This window comes from Cyprinodon variegatus, unplaced genomic scaffold (assembly GCF_000732505.1).
Source record: "Cyprinodon variegatus isolate N-32 unplaced genomic scaffold, C_variegatus-1.0 Scaffold407, whole genome shotgun sequence".
Lineage (NCBI taxonomy): Eukaryota > Metazoa > Chordata > Actinopteri > Cyprinodontiformes > Cyprinodontidae > Cyprinodon > Cyprinodon variegatus.
In genome coordinates, this window is record NW_015150860.1 from 730,846 (window position 1) to 741,944 (window position 11,099).

An 11,099-nucleotide genomic window follows, 5' to 3' on the forward strand; every position below is an offset into this window, starting at 1 on the left:
CTAATCCTCTCATCAGAAGACCTCTCCTTTATAAGCTCCTGCCTGACCTTGCTTCCACGCCGCAGTGTTGATCTTAGTTGGTTAGCTTCCTGAGCCTCTGTTACAGAAGAATCTTAGTTATCTCTAGTGTGAGATCAGATTCTAACTCTTCCTTGTTTCTGCCTCACAGGAATCCTGTCTCTTCGTGAAAGCTCTGGATGAGCTTAACCTCCTGTCTCCTCGTGAAGCTCTGGAAGAGCTGTCTCTCTGGCAACCTGTCTCTGGCCTGCAGCTCTGGGAGAGTTGCATCACAGGAAACCAGTCTCAAGTCCGAAGCTCTAGGAGAGTCTAACCTGCTAATCTGCCCTGGTGAGCCAACACGAAGATTCCTACGTGGATGAACCTACGACTTCTATGTGGAGTTTCCCTGGAGGTTCCTACGTGGAATCAGTTTCTAGAATCCTGTGTGGATTTTCCCCGTTGTTCCCTACTAAGAGCTGGAAGCTCAGCCTGAAGAATCCTTCGTGTTTTCCCCTGTTGTTCTCTGCAGTGAGCTGGAAGCTCAGCCTGAAGAATCCTTCGTGTTTTCCCCTGTTGTTCTCTGCAGTGAGCTGGAAGCTCAAATCTAGGACTGCCATGCTAAGCCTGAAGCTAGATGCTTAGCCTCTCATGAACTCTGCTAAACAACAGTCTCCAGTCCCAGTCAAGACTCCAGTGAACCAGCCCCTGACCAATTCCAGTCCCAGTGCTTTAACCTTGTGTTCAGAACTTTAATAAACATTTGAACTTTTTCCCTCTCTCCTCCGTGTGTGTTCTGCATCTTGGGCTTGCCTCTATAACCCATCATGACAGGTTGTTGAATTGTTCAAAACGGAATCGTGATGTGTAATAGCAGGTTTATCCTAAAGGCTCTTTCTTACCTGTTGTGATCGCAGGGAGTAGTACGGGGAGAAAACGTGTACTGCAACAGAAAGTATATCACACAAAGTCAAGTAATAAAGTGAATGAAAAACCACTTGCCATACACTCTTAAAGGGGTCATAGAATGCAAAACCAAGTTTCCATTGTCATAGATGAAAAACGATAGTTCAATGGGTGAAATGGACGTACAGACAAGTTCAAACCCCATCGACACCTCCTTTCTCTGCAAATCTGACTTCTAAACTTAAAACCATAAAAAGGGCAAATTCAAACGAAGCACCGAATTGATGTCAATTTGGGGAAGTTGCCTTATTTGGTTGCCCCGACATTGACATGCAGACCAGCCCACTGGTTCACAGCCCAAGAACATGAATAGAGGTAGATGTAAAACACCTGTTTGGCTGACAGTTGGATTTACTTCTACAAGAATTACAAAGCAGGCTGTTTCTCTATTGAAAATTAGCCAGAACCACAGGCGTAAATGCAGTGTTCCAGGCTGCATGGAGGAAGGGGAAATTTCTTCTTCACATGTCTTCACAAGGATCCGAAGACTCGACAGGCATGGATTATTTTTGTCAATCTGAAGATCCCTGCAAAGTTTGATGCTCAGCTGTTCCTTTGCGCTAAGCATATTACGGAAGATAGCTTTCAAAATCTTGGACAGTTCAAAGCAAGATTGCTAAACTTCTTTTACTGAGACGACCGGACCCAACCCGGTGACGGTATGCTTCCCCCTGCCTGCCTTACTGTGCTTCTCCCCCGCCACTTGTTTATAATTTGGTAGTTACTTATTTAAATCCTGTTCTGTAACAGAGTGCAGATACAATTTGTAGTGAAAGTGGTTTCTCTGTTTATCGTCATAGACCTGGGTTTCAGCGGCTTCCTGGGCACCTTTTGCTCTGGTCACAAGACAAAGCTATCTGTCGCTGTCAAGAATGTCATTAGTAAGTAAAATGTAGCGCTTACAAAACTGACAAGAGAAGGCGCTGATTTTATTGAAGCATCAGACTTGCTCGCCATCAACCAAAACCTGATCTTAGCTGACTTATAAAGTCCTAGTTATAGTTTTTACGCCATGCTTTAAAAATCACTCACTAACAATTAGAAACAAAAAGACAAACAGGTAGAATTTACCTTCCTCCCACAGCAGTAGCCCAGGGACCGCATAGCATAATCGATCTCAAACTCAAACACCTCGGCCAGTTTGGTGCAGTACTTGTAGACCCGAGAGGTCTTTGGATTATACAGCCAGGCATTGTTGAACATCAGCCAGACGTCTTCGACATACTGCCATGGCTCCTTGTACTGCCCTGTGTCCAACTTTTTAAAAATGGTCGACAGATCCATGGGGTTCTTGATGATGTCGAAGTAGTCCTGGATTGGGATGGTTGTCCATGTTAGGTCAGGTTGAGTGGTCAAGCAAAAGGATAAAAAAAAACATTGACATAAGTTGGTGGCAGGAATCATCGTCATCATTGACACAGAAGAAGGCATTGTAGGCAACCGACAGGACCAGAGTAAGGAGAGAAGAGAGTGCAGGAGGACAGTATTGTTAAGGACTGTAAAGAAGAAGGTTCATATGCAAACAGAGAGACATGACAACTTCTGCCCTCCAGCTCTCGGGCTGATTTGAAGTGCACCCAACACTTCAAATCTACCCATCTACATCAGCCAGAGGACCAGTCTGCCCAGTTTACAGCTGGTAAAAATATTTCCAAAGATGCAAGAACATTTTACAAGATCATGCTGCAGCTGGAGCAGAACATGTCATTATAAATCTCTATCAATTGGTCATAAACAGTACATTTAAACAATTTGCTACACAGCTGAATGGATTCATTTCTGCTAAAACCTGAAAGCAAACAAAACTTCAATGATAAGCAACTGACCAGGGTGCAAAGCCATGAAATCAGAGCAACGTGAGTAGCAATGAGATGGCAGCATTCAGCCCAACAGTCTTGAGATGAAGCAAAGACATCAATGCCTGGAAGCTTCTTTAGATCTGGGAAACAATTATACTTGAAACCGATCTGATCCACCGGAGCTCTGGCAGCATGGTAAAGGTCATTGCTATACTAGCAGGTAAACATCCGCCACAGCTTTAAGTATTTTGTAGCATTTAAGAAAGTTATCTACCAACTTTGGCACTGAGCCTGGGATCTCTGCTGATCCTCCAGAGGTTACAAAGGTATCTTAATGCTTCTGACCAAGGAATCCTTGGCTGGTCCCACCATGAAGGCGGATGGAAATCTCTAAAAAAGATCAAATCTATGTATATGTTTTTACTTTCATTGTCAAAAGATAATGTAGTATATGACATCCATAAGATCATCTGTTAGGTGATCTTATGGATCATCTAGTTTGCATCATTCGCCACCATGTCTGAGGAAAATACTACCTTTATGGTAAACAACATAAGGGTTGAGTTTTTGTGGTATTGCATAATCTCTGACCTGAACACAGTAAATCCTGTACTGATGAGGATTAGAAAGCTTGAAAATGTTAATGAGGATGAAAGAGATGATGAAACTATGAAAAGCAGCAAAATAATAAAGAATGAAAAATAAAAGCATCTTGCCCAGGAACAGTAAGTCTTGATTCCAATTTGTTTGACTTCATTCCAGTCAATTACAATAATGTGTGCGGCAAACTGTAGATAACTGATTATTAAGATTTTTATTTTTTCCAGCATCTTTCAAGAAGAAAAATCTGTTTTTGAAACACATAAACCTAAATATAATAAATTTTACTTTAAGCATTCAGGACAAAAAAAAACAAAACAACAACAGCAACTTATTAGCAGCAAAAATAAATAAATACCTAATTGAACAATAAGGTAATTGTAGGAGGGAAAAATGTGCAATATAAACAAAGATTAAAGGTATGCTGGGATGGAGTGGAAGCTAAATGGCAGCCAGAGCAGCTCTTACCATGTTAGTTTTGTTAATAATTCAAATACATACAGGAATTCCCAGAAACTCTGGGTTCACAGGCGTACGGAAAGGAAGGCACTCAGGGTCCTGTTGGTACAAAGCCTCCAAGGTTGGCATCAAAGCCCCAAGCAGCTCCTCTTGGTCAAAAACTGGAGAAAAAAATATTATTTTCAAAAAGGCCATCTCCAATGCTCCAGGACAGTATAATACACATATAATAGAGGAACCGCTGAACCAGGGGTTAGAGCTACAGGCCTGCAATGTTTGGCTCCCACAAAAAAGCTGTGGAATAACTCTTAAAATTAATTTGTATATCCCTCCCCATCAGAGTTACAAGTTTTGAAACAGAAAAATACTGTTGTGCTTCTGAGAAACAACGACTGGGCTGCGTTAAGAGTTAAACAAATGAAGACAAGCAGAAAAGCAGCTTATTCCCTTTTAAATACAGTTATAATGGTCTGTAATGTCATGGGCCTACCTTACTTCAAAAGAAATTAGAAATTCTGGCATCATGAACTCTTTCAGATAAAAGCACAGTTTTAATAAATTATAAAGAGTTAATCTTTTTTAAAACAAAACCATTGATCAGCGGCCTGCGTTAAAATATTCTGATCCATTTTTGCCATTATGACAGTAAAGGTTCCTCTTCTTCTCTGATTTAAATGGTGAATTGCAACCAGTGTTTTAGGTGCATTTCATACAGGACATGTATGTCATGTTACATTATAAAACAAACAAAACAAAAAATTTAATAATTGGGATTAGACCTTTATCTTTTTGAATCATAAACAATGCTCTGCACCCTTTATTCTTTTATTAATACTCAATATTCCTTCCAGGTCCTCCTCCAAAGTCCTATCATGCCGGATACTCCTCTCAGAATCCAATTTAATACACCTCAGAATATTATGTTCTTCCTCCTCAGGGATGCTGCAGACATAACATTCAAAGATATAAATTTATTAAATAAAGAGTTGATTTTTATCCACTATGCCCCAATTTTAAGCGTGAGAAGACTAATTCTAATTTTTTACACTGTCATCTTTATTGATTTCTGCATTCTTCAGCAAGGTCCTCCTTTAGCATCAGTGTCCAGTCTCCCCATTGTCCTGCACCTTTTAGATGTGTTTCTGGTTCAACACACCTGAGTTAAACTTTCAGGTTATTAACAGGACTGAGGGATTGCAATGGAAACTAAGTAGGTAATTCTAAGCAAACCTCTGAATCTTCCAGCGCTGTGATGGGCGACTCCAGCCCTCATGTGCCGGTGTCCTGCAGCTTAAGGATATGTCCTTGGTCCGGCATACTAGAATCAAACAGCCGAATTACATCCTCAGGATTTAGGCTCTCCGGAATCCTGGTAATCATCTAACTATTTTATTCAGGTGTGTTGGAACAGAGACATATCTAAAAGGCTTCTTCAGGAATGAAGAAAGAGGCTGGTGGTGGTGGTAGTGTTTTTTTGGGGGGGATACTGGGATACATGGAAATGAGATTTTGGAAAAGATGGCCAAGTCAGCTAAACATTGTGGTAATACTAATAAGGAAACAAATTTTAGTAGATAAGAGATTAAAATCAAACAGAAACTAAAAACAAATTCTAAGAAAATGGGAAGATGTAAAAAGAGGATAATGAAATAACACAGACAGAGAAGGTGAAATGTAAAGTGGGCGGAGTAGGGAAGAAGCAGGAACTGTGAAGTTGTCATTTCTGCAAAATGTAACCAGACCCTACACCTTTAGAACTTTATCTCTCTTAATTTGCACCTCTTTATAACCATTGCTGTCTCTCTCCATTGATTATAGCCGCTCTGAGCATGTATCACCAGGGTATGTAAACAATAGCAGGATCCACCCACCTGAACAGAATGTGCTGATGACATCATCATAGTTTTACAAAGGCAGATTACTTGCTTCAGTACATTTTTGTAATTGAGTTCCTTGAATCATTCGATAAATCACGAAAGCCCTAATATGTTGTGAGAAATAGAAACTGAACAAACCCCTTGAGGTCGTTTTCCTCAACACTGACTCTCCCGGAGGGCCTTTACTGGACATGCTGGCCTGTGGCGTCTGCTTCTGGTCGCTCTGGTGTGTAAGATCTGACTTAGCCTGGCCTGTCTCTAAGGAGCTGGGGTCAGTCTGGTTCATGGTTCAGGCCAGGAGTGCTCGGCTGCCTAACTGACTGTGCTCCGAGTTACTGTAAAGCTGCACTCCCTGTTGACAGCAACAACATGGGGGAGGGAGCGGAAATGAATGATTTTACACAGCCAATTGGAGAGGAAGGGCAAGCATTCAGGAAGTTGTGTGTCGACTAGCGGAGGCACTGAGAAACTGAAACTAGGGGCAAAAACACATAGCCTATGAGATCTGTAAATGTGAAAGTGAAAAATGTAAATGGTTCATTTCATAAGGATAGCAGAGAATGTTTAGAAGATGTTAAAATAAATACATAAAAGACAGAAACTTAAGTTCTGCTATGAGTCACTCTAAAACTACACTTATGAAAGCAGAAGAAAACTAAAATTCCAGAAGAAACACCCACTGAGAAGAGAATACCCCATTTATATATGAAGGCTAGATGAGAAAAGACCCTGAACAACTTTAACAAACTCTTCCCTTACATACAAACTTCACAGCATAAAACCAAAGTACCTGATGCATTACAATAATTGCAGTAATCTGTTCTCCAAAGATTTTTGTTTGAGGATGTTATGTAGTTGTGTAACTTTATCATGTTATTTAAAAACTCTTGATTAAACAACTGCAAGTCAACTAAACTAATCAGGTACATAAATGAAAATCATTAAAATCTTTAATCAATAGAATGAGGAAATACTATCATTGTTTGGTATGAATGTTATGTTAAAGAACCAAATTTTATATTGAAGAGTTTGGAAAGAGATCAAATTAGCTTTTAAACGGAAATGTTCAAGCCAGTTCAAAATGCAAAACATGATTTGTTAAGATAATACTTCAGTAAATGAATTACCTTAATCAGAAATCAATAACCTTTTAGATAATTGATTCTTAACCTTCTCTGACTGTTCCTGAGGGAATATTTAAGAGAGGGCAAGGTTCAGCAAGGTTGTTTTAAGACAACTGACAAATGGCAAGACGTCAGGCATAACTAGATTTGTGTTCTCTTGGTATACTAAACAGTTGTAATGGTTACATACTGCATCTAATTATGTGTGAGTCCTACAAAGGTTAGTGAGCGGAGCCAAAAATGTTATTGAAGAATGGTTCAGATTGTGAACTTCACATAATCCAGCCAATCTTTTGTGGCTATTTGTATATGTTTCTCCTGCTTTTTCTCTGATCATTGCACTTGTACTCATCCTTATCGTCTCCCAATTCATACGGGACTAGGTTGCGGGGCAGCAGTCTTAGCAGAGACTCCCAGACATCCCTCTCCCTAATGTTGGGAGCTGGAGAAGTACCACCTTTCTCCAGCAGAGTCCGCCGTGGATCCTCCTGAGCCGAGCCTGCGACGCACCTGTGGCTCGTTCCATCATCAGAGGATCCACACTATAAAAGCTGTCTTCAGACCTTGCCTCGACGCCGCAGTGTTGAATCTCGTTGGTTAGCACCTGAGCCAAAGAACCCTCTGAGAAATCTAATTGTTCCTTGAGTCCTGCTAGGATTCTAATCCTTTGTGTCTCTGTTTCCAGGAAACCAGTTTTCTCCGTAAGCTCTGGATGAGCTTAGGCTGCCGAGCCTGCCCTCTGAGCCAAACCCGAAGACTCATCTCTGGATTCCCATGCAGCTCTGGATCAAGAGCTGGAAACCAATAACCAAGGTCTGCACCCTCATCAGAAGTAAGACGCTGAAGCAGTATTCGGACTCTGCTGAAACAAACCTTCTCTGGACCCAACAACTCCTCTCTCTAAGTTCAAACCGGAACCCTCAAGGTACAAGTCTGAACATCTCAAAACCAAACCCCATTGATCCCAAGCTAACTGCTCTGTTATCTACACAGACTCCAGTGAACCAGTCCCCAGGCCTGAACCAGTTCCAGTCATATTTCCATGTGCTTGTGACAATAAACTCTGTTAAACTTTTACTATTGTTTCCGTCTCCGTGGTGTTCTGCATAACTGGGTCTCCTCAGTGAACCCACCATGACACCTAAGACACCATCTACAACTCTGCTGGGGGAAGACCAAAGCACTCCTAGTCCCTCCATTATGTCCTGGGCCTCCTCTAGGTGCAATGCCTAGAACACCTCTCCAGGGAGGTGTCTTGGGGGCATCCAAAAAAGATATCCACACCACCTCAGGTGAATACCTTTGAAATGGAGGAGAAGCAGCTCTACACTGAGACCTTCCTGAATGACATAGCTCCTCACCAAATCTCTATAGGAGAGCTCAGCCACCTTGCAACCCGAAAGGGACAAGCCACCTTTTTCCGGTCGAAAAAACATGGCCTCAGACTTGCAGGAGCTGATTCTCCTCCCGGCTGCTTTACATTCTCCAGCAGAACCGAGTCATCCGCGAAACCAGGGGCGAGATCCCGAAACCAGACGCCCTCCAGTCCTTGGCTGCACCTAGAAATCCTTACCATAAAGGTTTTAAACATGACCTGTAAAGAGGAGTCCAACATGCACCAGGAACAGGTCTGACTTATAGTCGGCACTGCGAACGAAACTTCTGCTCCACTTGCACAGAGACCGTATGGCCCCTAGTAAAGGTCCACAAAGCCAATATGGATTGATTGGGCAAACTCCCATGAACCCTTGAGCACCTTGCAGAGGGTGTAGAGACGGTCACCTGTTCTATGCCTAGGACAAAAACCATACTTGACTATTAGCCAGACTCTCCTTTCCAGCACTCGGCATAGGCCTTAACGGGATGGTTGAAGAGTGTTACTTCCATACTGCTGAAACCAAAACCTCTGGTCCCCTTTCTTATGCAGAGGAGGCCAACTGTCTTTTTCCATGGGCTCTCCAACTCCTCTCAGGCCAGAGTTTTGGCCTCTGCAACCACCTGGGCAGCGGCACGCTTGGCCTCAGCATACCTGCTTGCTGGATCAGGAGTCATATAAGCCAACCAGGCTCAATAGGGTGGCTGCATCTACAATAGAGGCAGGAAACATGGCCATCCAGACTCAATGTCTCCAACCTCCCCCGGAATCTGGAAGCGCATCCAGCTCACCACCAGGTGCTAGTCAGTGGAGTGCTCCGCGCCTCTCTTTACCTGAGTATCAAAGACATGCGGCTGAAGATATGACTAAAAATCACCTACCTCTACCTTAGGGTGTTCTGTTGCCAGGTAGTGCACCCACTGGGGGGCAGCCTTGTGTAACTCCTCTGGCATATCACACATATGCCAAGCAGGGTCACAAGGGGTGCTGGTGCCTATCTCCAGCTGTGTACAGGCAAGAGGCGGGGTACACCCTGGACAAGTCACCAGTCCATCGCAGGGCAAAACAGAGACAAACAACCATTCACACACACTCACACCTAAGGAGAATTTAGAGAAGCCAATTAACCTAACAGTCATTCTTTGGACTGTGAGAGGAAGCCAGAGTACCCAGAGGGAACCTGTGTATACTTAGGGAGAACATGCAAACTCCATGCAGAAAGACCTTGGGCCAGAAATTGAACCCAGAACCTTCTTGCTGCAAGGCAGCACTGTGCCACTGAGCAGCCCTAATTATCCTTAATTTTTAAATCTTCCAGAATCTTTCTCTGTTGCTCTGTGCTTTAAGTAAAACAGTAAAATTACAGATTAGATGCTTAAAGCAGATCTGCTTCGCCTATTTAATGCTTTACAATGTGTTATGTTTAGCGGTGAATAAGTTACGACAAGCTTCAATTCAGGCTAAATAGTTCTATTTTTTGCTTCAATCAAACATTGTGGGGGATTTCTGCATATTGTGGCATGGTGAGAGGACACTTCAGGTAAGTTACTTTCATTTTTGAAAAACATGCTGTGTCGAAAGGGACAGACAAACCCCTGTTTTTCTTCCCTTTCAGTACCAATCTAAGACCTTGGCTGTTTTTTAATAAGAAACAGCCTGAAAAATACTTTGTTGTTTCATTAAAATTATTATTTTTTTATTTCAAGCAATCTGCTGGAGTAAAAACTATGAAGCAAAAGAGTCTTGAGAGACATAAAGTTGTATTCAAAATGGATGCTCTGCTTAATTCATGAATACGTTTCTGCTCTTTAATCAATATGGTGATTGTCCTTGAAGCGTGAAGAATCTCTTTTTAATGTGTTTTATATCCAATGTACTTCTTTCTTCCAGATCCTACGGTGTTTTTCTACTTTTAGTTTTGTTTAGCCAGGAACCGTAGAGACAGGGTCTTAGTAGGCAACTCCGGAAAGAAAAGTGTGTTTTCTGGTTACTTTTCTTTCAGTTAAATCAACCAGATCTTTCAAAGGTAAATCATTTTGAAACCTATTAGGTACAACAGCACAGGGAGTTAGTACATTTTTCAGAGTTTGATACGTCAGCTCTCGGTTTAAAGCCTGGCATTACAATTAATTAACAAGGAGTGATGCATCTGTCAGGTTTTTAGTAAAGATCTTTAGGATTTCTTTCTCTGAAGAGTGGTATTAGTAAAGAGGTTAGCCTTCTTCCTTATTTCGTCTTAAACTTGAACACTTTCCCAATGTTGAAAAAGTTAAACCAAAAGTTATTAATTATTCAGACAGATTTATGCTTAAAGATTTTTTTATTTATTTAAATGTTTTTTTTTTGACTGGAAGTAATGTTTTTTTGTTTTTGCTACATAAAGATTATATAAATGCTACAACCAAATTCATCTAAAGGCCTAAAATTGTGTTGACTCGATTGTATTAATTTTTCTTCTATTGCAAAAGCAAACAATTTCATCAATTAAAGAATTGGATAATGAATGTGAAACTGTTTTCATGTCTTTGTATGTCTGTAAAACATCTGTAAGTAGTTTTTTAAGTCACACTATGAAGAATTGAGCCAAAAATAATCCAAAGTGTAAAATCCATGCTTCAGTGAGATTTCCAGACCATCTGTGAACTACTGCGTTCGTCTTGCAACTCTAAACAACAAAATGGCAAAGCAATTGGCAAAATAAAAAAAAAAAAAATGGAGTTTTTCATTAAGTGTTTCTTATTTTTCGTATCTCAACACTGGGAACAGAAAGTTGAATTGGGGAGTGGTGGCCTAGTGGTTAGAGCATTGCCCTTGGGTCCTATAGGTTCTGAGTTCAACTCCCATAGACTGCCACGCTCTCTCCCTGAGCGAAACCCTTAACCCCAGACTGCTCTCTGGGCGT

At 41.4% G+C, this 11,099-nt stretch overlaps 1 protein-coding gene across 1 annotated transcript; it reads right to left on the reverse strand.

Annotated features, from left to right (window-relative positions):
- Positions 1 to 831: 831 nt before the first annotated feature.
- On the reverse strand, positions 832 to 6,088 carry LOC107093088 (histone acetyltransferase p300-like). Its single transcript, XM_015387914.1, has 4 exons — positions 5,837 to 6,088; positions 3,864 to 3,982; positions 2,035 to 2,274; positions 832 to 940 (listed from the first exon to the last, which is right to left on the reverse strand). Exons 1-4 carry the CDS (start codon positions 5,982 to 5,984, stop codon positions 896 to 898), a joined length of 552 nt encoding a protein of 183 aa, XP_015243400.1. The 5' UTR covers positions 5,985 to 6,088; the 3' UTR covers positions 832 to 895.
- Positions 6,089 to 11,099: the final 5,011 nt, after the last annotated feature.

What these genes read in the sequence shown, in the direction of transcription:
- LOC107093088 (XM_015387914.1), bottom strand. Translation starts at nt 5,984, where the DNA reads ATGAACCAGACTGACCCCAGCTCCTTAGAGACAGGCCAGGCTAAGTCA. An exon ending in GAGGAAAACGACCTCAAGGG is followed by an intron (nt 3,983 to 5,836) that starts GTTTGTTCAGTT and finishes TTTTTTCTCCAG; the next exon opens with TTTTTGACCAAGAGGAGCTG. An exon ending in CAGAGTTTCTGGGAATTCCT is followed by an intron (nt 2,275 to 3,863) that starts GTATGTATTTGA and finishes ATCCCAATCCAG; the next exon opens with GACTACTTCGACATCATCAA.